The 17597-nt window shown below is 40.6% G+C and overlaps 1 protein-coding gene across 1 annotated transcript in view; it reads left to right on the top strand.

The window, feature by feature from the left end:
• The window catches only part of TTLL11 (tubulin tyrosine ligase like 11), a 35315-nt gene that overhangs the window by 4847 nt on the left and 12871 nt on the right, over window positions 1–17597 (top strand). Inside the window, exons 2-6 of the mRNA XM_084219837.1 lie at window positions 814–910; window positions 2261–2394; window positions 7627–8202; window positions 8755–8850; window positions 9369–9487. Coding sequence (XP_084075963.1) covers window positions 814–910; window positions 2261–2394; window positions 7627–8202; window positions 8755–8850; window positions 9369–9487 — 1022 coding nt within the window. The remainder of the gene's footprint in view (window positions 1–813; window positions 911–2260; window positions 2395–7626; window positions 8203–8754; window positions 8851–9368; window positions 9488–17597) is intronic.

Genomic DNA, 17597 nt, shown 5'->3' with positions numbered 1-17597 from the left:
GCCTAGTAATAGAAGCTATTCCTGTGACTGTATTCCATATGGTAGTTAAATGGCATCTGCATGGAGCTGCAGATAAAATGGGGTTTTTGGATTGATAAATGGGGCTGTGTCAAAGAGAATAAGGGTGAAAAAGAAGAGCAGCTTCTTTTCTTTTTTATAAACCACTTTACTGCTATTAGAAACTTGCTCTCAGTAATTGGCAGTGCTGCTTCTGAGCTCTTCAGACTGCTTAAAAAAAGTGATCTTTTTGATAATAGAAAACAAACTACAGTTTTCCAATTTACAGTGGAATCATGTGTGAATCGGAAGAGAACCTGGAATACTTAATATTGTTGAAATAAGCACCTTAGTTCTTGATAGTGGGAATATGTATGCTCAACAAATGATTAATTGAATTGCAAGCTTTTATTTTAATTACAGGCTATTAGTACCAGAAAGGAATTAATACTGTAGAAATTAATACTTATAACTGGATATATATGAATGAATAATGCACTTATTGCACTTACATATCCTGCTTTGAGTGTCCACTTTATAACTTGACTGTGGTTGATCAGAGGCTCAGGAGTTCTCACTACAGCCATGCCTCAGTCATTTGGGTTTGGTTTTTAAAAACCTCTCTTGGGTTGTTCATTTAAAGTCTTTGAGTCGATCCAAATATTCTCAGTTTTGCAGCCAATGTACAGAGCTTGTTTTCTTTTGACAGTCAGAAGACTGTTCTTGAGCGGTTTATGCTTCAGAGGAGTGTTTAAAGCAGGCAGGAATGAGGAGATATTCCCAGATTGCTCCAAACTTGTCTGCTCTCTCCTGCAGTTTCCGTTTGGCCGCCGCTTGCCGTGTGACATCTACTGGCACGGGGTGTCATTCCATGATAGCAACATCTTCTCAGGGCAGGTCAACAAGTTTCCAGGTACTTCACTTCTCCTTCTAGATTAAACAACTGCTTTGAAAACAGGGTTATTGGACCTAGTTCTGTGTTTTACTGGTTTTTAATGCGAATTGTCTGCTAATCAGCTGATAGTATATTTGGCATATTACTGGGTTTGGTGAGGGGGTGAGAATATCACAGTGGGTGTCTGGAACAATTTCTGAACTGAAATTTGGTTTGGAGAGAAAGTGGTTTTGTTGAGAAGAATACTTCATACACGTGAAGTTAGGAAAAAGCAGAGTGTTAGGCCATAATTTAAGTGAAGTATGCAATTACTGACTGTTATCTGGCGCTGATAACAGTGCTGTATCTTTGGATTTGGTTTTGATTCAAAGTGGAAAGAATCTGTTTTGTTTCATACTCTGGCTTATCTCAGGGAGAAGCTCGAAGCAGAATTCCTTAAATGGATTTTTTAATATTGAAGAGTTCATGTCAGTCCTCATCTTATGATGACTCTTCTATTTTTTTAAGCTCCTTTTTTTCTCATTTAATCCCTGTTGAGATCTCTCTAAATAAGAGCTAAGAGCTTAGGTATTGACTTATCTAAGCCCTTTACTTCAGATTTATGGCTGCTGTTAGTGTGCTGTGAGCATAAGAACCTCAGCTATTGAACTCCAGGCTTTATTTACCCTGACTTTCTCCTGCCTGAGGGAAGTTCCCACTCAGGTGTAGGATGGTGTTGCTGTTTTCTGATGGTTTAAATCCTTGTTAGATGAATGTTACCTGTCTGTGTTTTGGCTTCTACCTGGTGAACAAGTGGCTGCACAGGAACCAAACCAGAGCGCTTCTGGACTAGACCTGATTTCCAGAAATGTTGTGCTAATGTGATGCAGGGTTTTACCAGAACCTTTTCCAGAAAAATATCTTTTTAACCATATTCCCAATGGACATAAGACTTCAGCAAATGTTTGTTTGGCTGTTCACAAAATAACCTGTTTGTGATGCAGATACTTAAATAACTGCAAAGGAAACGAACGAGGTTGATTACATTTAAGTTACATTTGTACCTGTTCCTGGAATGATAGATTAGAAAAATAATTTTGGATTATGGCAAAGGCACTAGTAAGTATTTGACTAAAGCTTTTATTCTGAGCTATATTTTTGAGAATTAATTTTTTTCTAATATTATACAGGAACACATACAATAGTAACTATGGCAGGGCAATGCCACAATTATTGTGTCAGATTTAAATCTCAAAAGATATTCAGCTTTATTGACAGCAATGACCAGAGGGCCTTCCCAGCAGGTGAGTAATGACACTCTGAAATGATTCATTTACTGTTGGGAGGAGGCTGCAGTGTGGGGTTTCTGTAACTTTGTTCTCTCCCCAGGCATGACAGAGACGGTTCGGAAAATCACCCTGAGCCGGGCCATGAGGACAATGCGAGATCTGTTCCCACTGGAGTACAACTTCTACCCTCGCTCCTGGATCCTGCCAGAGGAGCTGCCTCTCTTTGTGGCTGAGGTACAGAACTGACCCTCAGAGTACTGTCACTTGTTGGATATTGTATCCACGTCATTCTTTAATCTTCTATATCTACCAGATTTTTTAAAATCACACCTGGGGATGTGGATGACATCTTTTCCAGTCTTGGTCTGGATGTCAGCTTTGTTAGTTATGTTCTGGAATAAACTTCAAATCTCTTGCTCTGCTGTGCCAGGAGAGGTGTCTGAAAATTGAACCTTGCAGCATCAGCCCTTTCCCTGTATTTTCTGCTGGCCTAAGGAGGTTCCAGTACAGTGTGGGTTGTGTGGTGCTTCACCAGGTTCATTGTCACTGAAATAATTTTAATCCACTCGGCCTGTTGTACCCAAACCCTTCTGAAGAGTATTTTGCTTTGTTCATTTTTAAATACACTCACACCATCTCATGTCAAACTGCTCTTTTGTTTAAATATTCAGAATGTAATAAAATGCCATTATTTTTCAGCTTTTTTTTTTTTTTTTTTTGAAAAGAGTGATGCTGTGTGTTGCTGTTTGGTTCTGTTATTACAAATATTTTTAAATATGATATGTGTTTGTTTAACCCTGTCTGACCTGCCCAGGGTGTTCTTGCATCCTAGAGTATGCTGTGCTTAGAAATATGAGAGAAGAGAGGTCTGGGCTTTAAGAGACTTTTGCACTGGGTGCAACTTTTTAGCAAATTACCATATCCATAATCCAGTCGAATTCATTAACATATTTTAATAGCTAATCTTCAAGTGGGCTGGGTCGCTGCTGTAAGATCAGTCTGTAAAAGGAGTGTAAACAACCCAAGCAGTTTAGCAAGGCCAGGTAGATGAGTGCACATCACTGGGAGGCAGAGGGTGGGGAGGGTGCAGTGGGGCTGGGATGAGGCAGAGGGTGGGGAGGGTGCAGTGGGGCTGGGATGAGGCAGAGGGTGGGGAGGGTGCAGTGGGGCTGGGATGAGGCAGAGGATGGGGAGGGTGCAGTGGGGCTGGGATGAGGCAGTGTGGGAGGGTGCAGTGGGGCTGGGATGAGGCAGAGGGTGAGGAGGGTGCAGTGGGGCTGGGATGAGGCAGAGGATCGGGAGGGTGCAGTGGGGCTGGGATGAGGCAGTGTGGGAGGGTGCAGTGGGGCTGGGATGAGGCAGAGGGTGAGGAGGGTGCAGTGGGGCTGGGATGAGGCAGAGGGTTGGGAGCGTGCAGCGGGGCTGGGATGAGGCAGAGGGTGGGGAGGGTGCAGCGGGGCTGGGATGAGGCTTTTGGGAGCACGGGCAGTCGGGCCGGGCTGAGCTGCAGGTGACACGCTCAGCTGTGAGCTGGCACCAGGTGGCACTGCGAGTTAACGCTGCTCTGCTCTCACTCTGCAAACGCTGCCGCTTGTGTTCCAAGAGGAACAGATGTCCACTAACACACTCCTAGGAGTTTCCTTTGCATATGTTCTTCCATCTGTGTTGGAGAAAAGCATAGTTCTTGTTATCAAACATTATATTTTATGTTGTAAGAGTTTATGTTCTACTTAACACAAGTTTGGAGTGTAACCCCTCCAGAACAAGAAAAAATACAACCCAAAACATTCCAAACCCCCTGTGAACCATTAAAGGTTCAAAGCACTTTTCACTTGCAGTTTGGTGAGTTCTCAGCAGGAGTTCTCCAGTCTTTTCTGTTGTTTATTTGTTCATATGTGGTTTTGTTTGCTTTGCAACCCTAATGCTGCCAAAACTGTCAGCTCTCTGAGCCTGCATTTCAGCTTGCTCACAGCAGACAAGCGGGGAGAGCTTTGGTGGTGCCTGTATGTCAGACATGTCCCTGGAGGAGCTGGAACACTCTGGAATATGTTAATTATCAAAAGTCAGATTGTGTCAGTGCAGGTGTAGGTCAGACACGAGAAGATGGCTTGGTGCTGTTTGTAGTGTAGGATTTTGTTGCAAAGGGCTGGGTGAGAAATGAACACCTGTGAGATTTTGCCTGTAACAGAAATGATTATTGAAAGAAGAAACTCCATGAGAATTTAAATCTTGCTGCCTCTCCTGATGCACTACAGCATTTCAAAACAATTTATTTCTCAAATATCCTTATTGTGCCTCACTTCTGTAGTCACGATAGTGAATTTTATCATACAAATCTATTAATAATGAAATCAAATGCTGTCAGCTCTCCCCTATACCTAGATTCAGGTAGAAAACACTACAAGTAATGTAATATTAATCTTCTGTGCTTTGAAAGCCAGTAATTGAGAAAACTGCACTGGAGTTGTGGTGGATGAGCTTCATACTGGAAATACCAACAAAAAGGAGTTCCCTTAGTGTCATTTGTATTGAAATGAGATGGTAATAGGTGTTTTTATCAAAGGCTTAAAAGTTCGTTATACTAAGTAAATATCTATTTAGCTATTCTCAATATTCACAAATTTCTTAGTTTCTAAAATGTTTTGTACTAACATTTCACTGTAACAAAAGATGAATTACAGATAAGCAAATCTCTCAGGTACTGCAGTCATTGCTCCTTCACTAGCAGTGAAGAATCTCTTGGAATGTGTGTGCTAAGGACTTAGTTCTAACAATGAAATCCCAGTTTCTGAAGAGTAACTAGCTTGGGATTCAAACCAGGACCGTGATTGTTCTCATATTTCCTTCTTTGTGTTGTCTGTGAGGATGATGAATAGGCCAGTATGATTAATTTTTAATGAGAATCTAATTTGGATGGTCTAATTTCCAGCACAGCATATTTTTTGGTGGTTTAATCAGGTTTTCAGCTTTTGGATACCTCTTAGGCATAGGCATGAATATTCCAGTCTTTGTGCTGTCAGGTCTTATAGCCCATTATATGCATTTTTTCCAGAATACTATATTCATTCAGCATGTGTTTCCTCGTGAAAGCCAAACCTGCAGATTTTTACCAACTCTTCCCTTGCTGTTAACTGTAAATAGTTAACATGTTTTTTAAAGATAATTTCCTTCTGTCAAGCAAAGGACACAGAAATATCTCATTTCATATAAACTCATTTTCCTACATGACTGAATTTTCTAAGTCTGGACAAGCCCCCTCATAATGAGAATTTGAAAGAATATAGTTGAGGGGATTGCAGAGAATTTGAAGACGACTGTTGGGAATTTCCTTGAAGATCAAGAAACCATCTGTTTTCTTCAAGACAGTAAATCTGCTGAAAAACAGACTGAAGCTGAGTCTGGATTACTACTCCCCCTTTCCCTACCAGCCTGTCTTTATCTGCCATGTGTAGGTTTTGATGGACTAGAAAGCCTGAATAATATCTAGGCCTTTTAGTCCATTTAAAAAAATTGAACAGAATATGATGGAGAAAACTATTTGCTTCTTATTTTAAGAGCGCTCTCAGAGACCAGCGATTGTTAGAACGCAGTATTTTGAAAGGCAGGTTCTTTTTCATCTTCAGCAATAGTCCCTGGAAAGCATCATCTCTTTTGGAAAGCATCATCTCTTTTGGAAAGCATCATCTCTTTTGGAAAGGGGCTGCTGGAGCAGAGCAGACACAGTCTGAGGGGTGAGCAGCAGATGTGGGACTGGGGCAGATTCTTCCTCCTGGTGCCACAGAGGTTCTTCAGTATTTTCTGCTCTAGGACAGCACAATTGGCACTTTGTGTGTTCAGCAGGAGGCCCAGTGGGTGTGTTTGGTCACAGAGGGTTCGGATTAACCAGGTGTCTCTCCATGGTGCTGACTTTAACAACCGTGAGCCAGAGAACTCCTCTGCTCTGCAGGGTAATGTCACATCAGGGGAAGATTATTCTATAGTGGTAAAAAGACTAGGACATAAATCCTGCTTTCCTTCTTTGCTCATCTAGGCCTGCTGATCTACTTGGATCTATTTATCCACATGCCATTTATGTAAGCCTGACCTCCACTGAGGCGTTTATCCCTCGAGTGACCTATTTTGCAGAAGGATCTTTCACTGAGTCAGTGTGACACCTGTCCGTGAGAAAAATCCTAGTCTGGATAATGGATCTTGAATTCCTGCTGCAGCTGGTGGGAAGGCTCTTAGCAGTGTGACTCTGAGTGAAATAAATAACTGGGTGAGGTGGAGCCAGAAGTCCTTGAGGCCTTGGGAATGTCACTGCTGACAGAGCTGGGGGTCAGCACCTGGTGTTACAGCAGAGGTTGCTGCTCTCACGGTGATCTGACCATGCTCAGCCTTTTCCTGTGGACTGATTTTTCCCTCTTTCATTCTCCAGGGGTGGTGGTGGCAACTGATTTGTTCTTTCTTTGTTAGCTTTTGTCCACAGACTTCTAAAAGTCAATCTCCAGTTGTTGCTGGTGAGCCACAGGGTAAAACCAGCTCTCCAGTTGGGCTCAGCACGTGCCTGGCTGCAGGGAGAGGGAGAGCAGCTGCAGGTGGGGCCCTAAAATGTGGTGGGAGTGCAAGAAAGGAGTGGTCAGTGCTGGGACATCCCTCTGTTTTGGGAGAGAGAAGTTTTGAGAGCTTTATTGTTCTGAATCCCATGAGTAGCTGATAAACCTGCTAGCCTGCATCCTTCATTTCTTCAGCTGCTTTCTTTGTTAGGGCTCCCCTTTCTTTCTTAATTTCATTTCTGATTGAGGCATCCCCATGTGTGTAGTTCTGACTTTTGCTGTACAAGTAATAAATAACCTAGAATTTATTTAGGTAGTGGGAAATACACATGTAACACGAAAGCTCTGATGTTCAGTGGATGTGTCAGTGACATAGTTATACCTGTGCAGGGTTCAGCATTCCCCAGTTTTATTAACACTGAGTATCTGATGGTGGAAAAAGGTATTGTTAGTGACAAAGTTTTGCTTCAGTTTTCCTTCAGGTAGTATTTGCATTCATACCTCAATAGTAAGGCTCCTTTCCTTAAATTAATGATTGTCTTTGACAGTAGTTGTTCAAAATGCAGCATGAAAGTTTAACTTTGCAGTTTCATATACATTAGTGACTACTAGAATGGATCTCATGAGATATACCCCATTTCCTTCTGTAAATTGGAACAGAACATTAAAAAGAAGTTCCTGAAATGATTTGTACGGTGGCTTGTTAAATAAAATGACCTTTTATCTGTACTAGTAATTCCCTACTCATGCTTTTTTGTTTCTCCTTGTGCTTATCAGCACTGTTCATCTTCTGCCTTTTTTTGCATGCTGTTTACTACTCTGCTGATGTATCCATGCTATTTTTATTTAATTTTGTTGACTGGCTTTCACAGGACCAGCCCTTCTTCCCTTCCCCAGTTCGTGCCTCTCAGTGTAATGCTTTTCCTTCTAGGTTCGTACGATGAAAGACAGCAATCCCTCCTGGAAGCCCACGTTCATTGTAAAGCCTGATGGGGGCTGCCAGGGGGATGGAATCTACCTCATCAAAGACCCAAGTGACATCAGGCTGACAGGGAGCATCCAGAGCCGGCCAGCTGTGGTGCAGGAGTACATCTGCAAACCACTGCTCGTGGACAAACTGAAGTTTGATATTCGCCTCTATGTCCTGCTGAAGTCCTTAGAACCCTTAGAGATTTATATAGCCAAAGATGGACTTTCTAGATTTTGTACAGAGCCCTATCAAGAACCCACTCTCAAAAATTTGCACCAGGTTTTTATGCACTTAACCAACTATTCACTAAATATCCATAGTGGGAATTTCATCCATTCTGCCAGTGCAAACACTGGCAGCAAGAGGACTTTTTCAAGTATTCTGTGCAGACTGTCTTCCAGAGGAGCTGATGTCAAAAAGCTCTGGTCAGATATAATTTCATTAGTAATTAAAACAATTATTGCACTGACACCAGAACTGAAAGTTTACTATCAGTCTGACATACCAGCAGGAAAACCTGGGCCAACTTGCTTCCAGGTAAGTTGGAATTCCTGCCAGGAATGCAGTTACTTCTATGCATAGATTAATTTTCTGGGTGGTTAATGACTTTTCTGAAAGGTTTCTCTAGTGCTGCTCACTGGTGGGAGCTCAGAGCTCCTCACCCAAGTCAAACCTCAGTCTCCTGACCTGTGTTACTGCCAGCCCTAAGCAGATACAGAGAATTTTCAATGGCTGTAGTCTGTTAGTGACAGTTTTCACTCCAGATTCCATCTTCTACATGTTAGAAGTGAAGCTTTGCAGGTTCCTAACACAGTTTCGATCCTGGCAATTTCAAGACCCCTCTCCTCATGGGTGCCAAGATTCCATGTTGGCAGGTGCAGTGTTCAGGGATGGGGGTGCTGTGAAAGGAGCCATTGCTATGGGAGCCAAGGGCTTCTGGAGGTATTCAGCACTGTGGAGAGTTTCTCAGTTACTTCTTTTCTGCCCCTCAAATGTTTATTCCTCCTCAGTGTTGCCATATGGACAAACACTGCATTCTGTAGAACACCCTGAGTAGAACTGAAGTGACATATTGCTTATTATGCACAGATTTTAGGGTTTGACATTCTCCTGATGAAAGACTTGAAGCCCGTGTTACTGGAAGTAAATGCAAACCCCAGCATGAGAATAGAACATGAGCAAGAGGTAAGAGTTCTCAATGTGATACTGGAATGAAATTGCTTAGGTTGGGTTTTCTGGGCTTTTTTCCTTGTTTGAAAGATGAAAGCTGTCTGCTAATATGAAACCTCCAAGGTTCTCTGTAATTTTCTGCTTTGGAATCATTGCTAATCTTATACATAGGAAATATGACTTACTGGAATTGTGAAAGCTCTCCATCATCTCTGTCATAAATGCATTTATTCACCAGCTCCTGCAGTCGTTAATTGTGTTTAGGGGATTGTTAATAATCTTTTTCATGTTTGTATACATAATATAAATGATAACATCAGCAACAATCTTATTTATAATATTTCAGTTTACTAGAGGAATTTGTTGTAACATCATACTGAAAATGTGCAGGTATTTGTGCATCCTTGAAGAAGTCTTTTGTAATCCATCATCGTGTATTTAAAATATAGATGAAGCACATGGAGTTTCAGCAAATGTGGAATAAATCACCCTTAGTTCTGTAGTGAATAATTGTATCCCTCTGTGATGTGAAGCTTTCTCCTGGAGTATTTGAAAATGTCCCAAGCCCTGTTGATGAAAAAGTGAAAGTTGCTGTCATCAGAGACACTCTGCGCCTGATGGACCCTCAGAAAAAGAAGAGGAAGGATACTCAGTAAGTCTGCTGATTTTCCCTGGCTTTGCATCAGTGCCTTGCAATAAATAGAAAAATGAGATTGTTTTTCCCTGAGAAGGTCCACAAGCTGATAGCAAATCAGGATATATCAGTTTCCCTGGAATATCTTACTCTTAACTGGTGCAAACAGTTTAGAAACTCAGATTTATTTATTTACGCTTTCACTTGAGGCCTCTTTCTTTTTCATTCAAAACAGTAACGAGACATAAATTTGTGTATTAATTTGCTTGAAAGTCACAAATTACTCTGAATGAATTGCCCCATTGGAGCTGAAAAGTATGAATACTGTATTTAAAAATTGCTTCCTTAATCTGTGATAATAAACAGAGTTAAATCTATGATCTAGAAATGAGAACTGCCTGCAGCAGCTTGCACAGGAATGCCTGTGGTGGGATCAGGCTGAGAGAAATCATATCTTTTTTTTGATGAAACACTTCATTTTAAGCAGTTCTTGAAGACATGAAAGGATGGGGGTTTTTTCCTCTTATTTTTTTTGCCCTAGAAATTCTTGCTCATAGGTCTGCCTCCATGCTAAAGTATCCCTTTTGCTCTTCTCTTGGCACTTAGTGGTAACCTGAAATGTTATTCACATTCTGTAGTGATTTCAAGTGCAAATTTGCTGTCCTTTTGTAGACAGAGGCCCATGAACAGGACATGACTGATAATACTAACAAGTTCTGTATTACTGCAATATTATTAGGAGATCAAACTCCTCCTTCAAAGGCAGTGCCACACAGAGAAGTTGCTGTGGTCAGTGTACAGAACGTTTTGCAAAGCAATTTATACTCTGCGTTGCCCGTACTTAACCTGTGCCCTTAAAGATTACTTCAGTGCATGGAGCTGAAAAAGATCATTTTTTAACCTGTAATTATGTAACTAGTCGTGGTGGTTTTTTCTGCTGAAGTTATGTCAGGCATTCATTAACTTCATATTAGATATGGAAAAAAGGCAAATGATAATTACAAATAAATTGCTAGAGGACGCCAGTGTGTGGGGAAGGCTCATTCAGCTGAGGATTCTTCTCTGATACATTTAGAGTGCTAAATAATTTCTAACAGGATTAGTTGGTGGTGAGATAAACCACTGGCTCTTCACAGCAGAAATTCATCAGTGGTGCAGCTTTTCTTCCAGGGTAATCTGGTTAACAGAGCACCTTGGAGATGAATTATTTGTGTGTGCACCATAAGTCAGCCTGCCCAGGGCAGTGCCCTGGGACCTGCTGGTGGGGATGTGCAGGAACTCTGGGACAGCTGCCCATCCTTCCCATGACATCTCCCCCTCCTGCCTCCAAGTGCTTTTTAGGGAACTGGAGACAGTGTGTGGAACTTCTTGACCAAAACTTGGCCTATTGACAGAAAAAAAAAAAATCTGAAAGAATTGCTGTTCTGACAGCTAACCAGCAGCAAGCCTCACAGACTCAAATCTGGATGCTAATTAAGTAACAGGCATTAATCTCAGTAAAGTTTTAGCAATATATATAACATAGAGTTTGAACACACAGGGGAAATACTAAGAAGTCTGAGCTGCATCTCAGGTAAATATTCTGCTGTGGAGAATTTGATTTCCTGCTAATTATCTCCCAGATTAAAATAAATGAGGCATCTAAATGAAAGTGAGTTTTAGAAGTCATCCTGAAGTACTTCATTATCAGGAAGGATTAATAGCTCAGAATTTTTTTTTTAGTTTAATTTTCCCTCATCTTCATGGTGTTTTGATATTGCTTTCCTCCTTCCTATCATGTGATGTATAATATTGGAAAAAAAAGTTAAGCTGAATAAGATCGGTTTATCATTCCCTACATATCTCTTAATTTTTCCAGCACAACTCCAGTCTTACATGCAGGGATTGCTAGTAACTGTCTTGGCACTGCCAGCAATTAGGGGTTGAAAATCTGCATTGATACATGTTCAAATCAATGGAATGAAATATACATGGTGGCTTTTCTTCCACAGCAGAAGTGACCTTTTCCTAGTTTTAAGTCACTTATGTGGAACTCAAGTTTCACTCATCATTAAGAAATGAAAATATTTAATAAAATCTCACGGCAGGTACTGATGTTTGCTCTGTCTGTGTGGCAGTGCTGTCCTCATGGATTTGAGGGCTTGAGCAGATGATGGCAAACATGCAGGCCATTGACATGCTGGAGCTAACCCAGTGATTTGTGTGACTGAAACTTGTCTGAAGCCTGAGTAGTAATTATTAAACTTGCTCTGGATTCACTCCTTACACCAGAGGTGCTGTTCACAGCCTGCTGAAGGTGAGAGAAGGCTTCAGCTAAAGGAAATTTGCACAATTAAGTGAATGGTCTAATGACACCGAACAACATGTAAAGTAAATCAACGTTACTTATGTAAACAGCAGTTTAATTAAGATAATCACTGATGCAAATCATTGTGTATGTTGTGCCTCCAACAGAAAATCCATTTCAAAAGGCTTTGCAAACTTCTATTTTTCTGTGCCTAATTTGGAATCTTGATAGTAGTAAAAAGGTTTTAGTTTCACTGTTTGTTTAATTATTAGCAATTTATTCTTCCTCAAATAGCCTTAGATTGGAGGAGCAAAAAGGAGTCTCAGTCTCATGTAAATGCTGTGTATTCTCCACTGGATGTCAGATATTTGGAGGTATAAAGGCAAGCTGGCAGGATCATTTGGAGCAGGAGTGCTCAGCATGTTGTAGGAGGAACATTTATATCATCCCAAAAGTGCTAATGACCTGCTTTCCTGTCCTGTCAAAAATATTTATGGCCTGGTTTATTAATGCTAATTAATCCAGCAATAAGGACTCCTTTGTATTTCTGCTGCTGTTGTTTACTCTGTGTCCTAGTGTGATCTCTTGCATTTCCATGCCTAGTTTCTTACATATTTCAAGACAGAAAAGAACCATTTTATTCTTTTGATAAAGAAATCATAGCACTATGGCATGCGTGTCATTAGAAATATGAGTTTATCGCTCATGGAATGAAATCTGCTCTTTCCCTGCTAGAGATGACGAAGGTGCAGCCCCCTAAGTAATATAATGACTTTTATTCAGCTCTGAAATAGCCATTGACAGAAGAAAGAATTGAAACACTTTGGAAATGAAGTGTAATTTAATCTATGGCTGTTACAAAAACAATCAATTCCTTGTGCCCTCCAAACGGAATGCTTTTGGTTTATTACCTAGCACGCCCTTGCTGTTTCATTGCTAGTTTATCTTTTCTTGGGTGCTTTCTCTGTACATGCCACTGCAGTGCTTTTTTTCCATTTGAAACCAGCCTTGAAATTTATTTGTGATCTGATTTTTTTCCCCTTCTTTTTAAAAGATGTCAGGTACAATTCTCGTCTCTGGGTCCTGTGGCTCTAGAAAATGTCAAATATGATTAACTAATTTCCTGAGCAGGAAGAACCCCAATGTGGTTGCTCTCACATTTTTGCAAGATCAGCATGCAAACACTGGATAATGTCACTCTGTTCTGTGAGCACCCTGTAAATATTAATGTCTGTCAGACTGACTTCTTTTGTTTTATTCTTTTGCTGTTAGGAAGAAATTCAGTCAAAACAAGGTTTTTTTAGAAATTGCTACACAAAAGATCTTCCTCTTCTCTTGCACAAAACAGGGTGGTTCATTTTTTCCACTGTGTTGATTGCACAACTTTAGCTCTTGAAATGATTCCTTTCCATGACAGAGGAAAAAGTGAATAGTTTCTAGGAGGAGAATGGGATTTGTATTTAATGAAAACATGAATTAATTTCAGGTCATTATTTTGTATGTTCGAAAGACGTTTTCCAAATCCTAATGCTGTTTTTAATTTGTTGATGTTTGGGAGCAATTTTGTACTTTCTTAAGGAAAAGTCAGGAAATCACCTGTTCACACGTATTCCACATATTTTCCAGGTATTTTTCTTCAGTTTCATAACCTCCCCTGATGTTAGAGTCATGTTTAATGGAAAAATGAAAATCCACTGTGCAGAGATGTCTCGAGAGTATGATTAGCCTAGATGGTATTGGTGATAAAGTCATTCTTGCCATTTATTACTGTGTTTATCTCACTATCCACATTGTAGGGTTATGATTGGGTGACAGGGGTGGCTGAAGAGGGTCAGAAACTCAGTGCACAGACATGTGGAGAGGCTGGATGGGGGATGCTGGTGCTGCAGCTATCACTGATCAGGAAATAATGACTGTTCTTCAGGCTGGCTGTAATGCATCTTCCTTTCCGCTGCTGTGAGCAACTGTATTCTGTTCCTCAGGGATTCATTACTCAGGGCTGTCAGTGCCTTTTGCATTATATGGAGTGAGTTTAGTGCCTATCAAAATAAGCATGTAATAAACCCAGCTATGGAAATATCAGTGTTTGGGTTTCCATTTGCTAATTGACTTTATGGGCTGACTGCCAGCGCGTTTGGTTGATTCCTGCATCCTGCACGTCTGCTCAGGTTTGCAGCTATTCAAATGCCTCTCAAGCACCACCTCTTCACTCCAAGCTTTCTTTCTGCCTGAGACTGTGTAAACTCATGTGTGTGGCTTTCTTGAGATTGATCTTTCTCCTGTGGTTCATTTTGAAGGCTGACACAATTATTTTCTCCATCAGTCAAGATGACCCAGCATTCATATTGAGGCTCATTCTGCCAAAGCCCTTTGGAAGCACATTGAATTAGCCCCTTTCTCTTTCCTACAGGGCTTTCTGATTCAGTCCTTCATCAGGCAATCTGCCAGCTCCACTATCAATTCATGTCTGTTACATTAGCCTGGGCAGCTTTTGATGAGTTAGACATGTGAGGGAGACTTTTAAATGTGATGTTTGTCAATGTTCCTTCAGTTCAGATTACTGAAATGTTAACTTGGTTTTTCTGTAGTTGAGAGTATTTATTTCTACTGCTATTTCTCATCCTGCTCAAGGAACTTGCCTCAATGACTCTCTTCAGTTTTGTGAAGCAGATGTGGTATCTTGATCCTTGCTCTCTGTTCTTGCTTTTCCAATTATTTATCTGCTACATCCTTAAGAGCATTTAACCTTTCTCCTATTGATTAGGACAGGCCCTATTGGAAATTCTATGAACTACAGTGTGAGATGTCCCTCTATAAAGGGAAGGATCTGGTAATGCTTGACTGACAGAACAGTTCTACATTGGTTTTAAGAGCCACTTATGTTGTACTACAACAACAAAAAATATACTACTGAGTGCAGAACATTGGCAAATAATTTGAATGTGCTGTGGCAGAAGTCCCAACACAGAAAAGATAATTAAAGGTGATGATAGATCTTTTACTTTCTAAGTGGCTATAATCTGAAACATAATCTGAAATGTTTTAATTGACTAAAAATGGGTAATAATTGGTAATAGTATTTTTTTAAAAATAGCTAAAACCACTTCCCTTGCATAGATACAGATTAATTTATGATTATTCCTATTTTAGCTTTCACCACTGCAAAAAGTGCTGTTATTCACAGTCCAGTTTTGCAAGCAGGTCTGTGTTTGCTTACACACTGTATTCCAAGCACTCACATCTTGACTGGACAGGCTGTACTTTAACTTGAATTCACACGTAAAGAGTGAATTCAGTCTTATCCTGAATCTCTTGCAATGACCCCATATTGAGGGACAGCTGGAAGTGCTTACAATGTACTCAGCAAGTGAGTGGATGACAGGCCCAGCTCATTTGGTAATTTTAATGGACAAGAACTGATATGGGCTGCAGGACTTGAAAAGGTTTCATTTTCAGCACTGAGGAATTAATTGGCCCAAGCCCATGGTGTGCTTTAGCAGTAATTGGTGTGTGCAGTGCCCCTGGCTCTGGGGTGAGCCCGGCTCTGGGTCTGTGCTATCAAATTGGGACTGGAGACTTCTTTGGCCAATTAGACTTGAATCACAGTGTTTTGAGATGCAGCTAATCTAATTATTTTTTTATTGACATCTCTTTTCTTTCTTTTTTCTCTCTTGTGAGAAGTAGAGGAAGGAAGGGAGATAAGCTAAAGAACATGACCTGTCTCTCCATAAAACCTGAACTTTCCCAACATTTGAATGTATCAAAATATGCTCTAACAATTACATCTCTTAGATATTCATACCATATTACATTTTAAGTTGATCATTAAGAAGAGTTTGGGGTTTTTTTTTTTTGCTTTTTCCTCTCTTACAATGGTTATTACATAAAAGAAAGCCTTTGTGATAAAGTACAGAGGAAAGGAAAACAATGTCACTTTCCTCAAGTTTTTGTAGTGCAGTCATAGGATTGCTGTAATGTCCAAAAAGAAGGGAGGTCAGGAGTAAAGGTGGGGCTGCTTCATCTCTTTCCACATGGCATCAAAATGAACATGGAGGCAGCAGGTCTGAATACATCTTTGGATTCAGTAATTTGATTAGAAATTGAATCAGTGAGTCCTGGTGGTAGGAGAGCCTGGTTTAGGCAGGTTGAGATGCAGTTTGTGTCCCTCAGCACTGTCCCAGCAGCTCTGGCTGGGGCTCATCTCTGCTGTCCGAGCCTCCTTCCCAAGCTGCCACGTGGATCCTGGAGCTCCTCTGCTGTCTGCTCCTGCTTTGGCTGAATTCTAACAAACTAAGCTGCTTTGTGTTGCTTTGCTTTGTTTTTTAAACCATGAAGTCGCAGGACATCAGAGCATCCCTGGGAGCTGTGATGCATGCAGCTGTTTGCTGTATCCAGGCATTGCTGAGGGGCAGCTTCAGCTGGAACCAGTGAAAATTCCGGTTAAATATGGCCAGAGATGTGCTCCAGTTACATTGGGTAGGAAATAAAACAATAGCAATTCTGACCTTATCATCAACTACTGAAGTGTTTACTGAAGTGTTTGGTGGAGTCAGCCTTCTGCTGGAAGGCACCTTAGAGATCATTTCATTCTACCCCCTAGAATTTCCTCTCTAGTTTTCAATACAGTTTAAAGTTAAAACCACTTTTTTTCCCCTCTCCTAAAGTTAAAGGCAACATCTGTGTGTGCCTTCCCTGTCCAGGGGGGTTCACTGAATTTTGGTGTTCACACAGGGAAGGGCATTAATAGGTAGGTTTGAGTGCAAAGTGTTTTTTCCTGACACTTCAATATGTTAATCATTTGAGCTGAGTTTCTGCTATCAGCAAAATCATCTTCACCTCTGGGTAGCCTGTAGCTTGCTAACATAATCTAGTTTTTGGGTGGTATCTTACTGCAGGAGCAGTGATTCAGCTGCACTCTCGACTGTAGAGTTTTTTCCTGGCTTTTGTATATGCACAATTTCCATTACTAATCTTCAGTTAAATGCTTCTTGAATGAAATTTGATTTTCAGAATATTAGCTTAATTGCCTTGTCTAAAATGAAAGATATATGTATATTTAATTTGACTTTTTTTTCTCTTTCACCTTTTGGAGTGTTTGTGCTGCACAGAAGCAACTCTGCCTTTAAATCAATTTTCCCAGTTGCTCTGTAATGTAAACTCCAATAACTTCTAATTTTCTGTAATCTCTCTTACACTGAATTGCTTCCCACCAGATAGTTTTCATAGCATAAGTGTACAGGTACATACCACAAACAGAAACTGTAGTTACAGTGTGTGGATTTATGCCTGTATGTACAGCAGTATGGTATAAAAATGTCTTTATTTCTTACCTGTCTCCTGGATATCTTTACAATCTCTGTGTTACGTGTAACTTAAACTGTAACTAAAACTAAAAATGCAGCCAGCTGTGAGAGTTTTGTATAAAATATCTGGGGGAGCCCTGAATGCTTTGTCCTGGTCTCCAGTTCCTCATGTGACTCCTGAGTCATGGCATGTACTCTGTGTTCTCTCAGGAATGGCACAACCCATGAACAAATTGATTTCACAAAATCAGATTTCATGCAGCCTAGAAGATGTTAGAACCAATTGATCAGCCAAGGGCAGGCTGAGGTGCATCACCTCACCAGGAAAGAAACAAATCCCTCCTTGGAGCGGGGCCCCATCACAGACTCAGAGTAGGCAACAGTGAATGGAATAAATGAGTGTGCACACACAGATTATATCCCTGAACACCAGTGCAAAGTCCTTACATGCAGGTGCCTTGTAAGAATTAGAATTTAAAATAACATGGATATAAATGACAGCTGAACTACCTTTTTTCCTTTGACAGTACTGTGATTT

The sequence above is a fragment of the Fringilla coelebs genome (assembly GCF_963513975.1).
Source record: "Fringilla coelebs genome assembly, chromosome: 21".
Lineage (NCBI taxonomy): Eukaryota > Metazoa > Chordata > Aves > Passeriformes > Fringillidae > Fringilla > Fringilla coelebs.
This window is presented reverse-complemented; position numbering and strand designations above follow the sequence as displayed.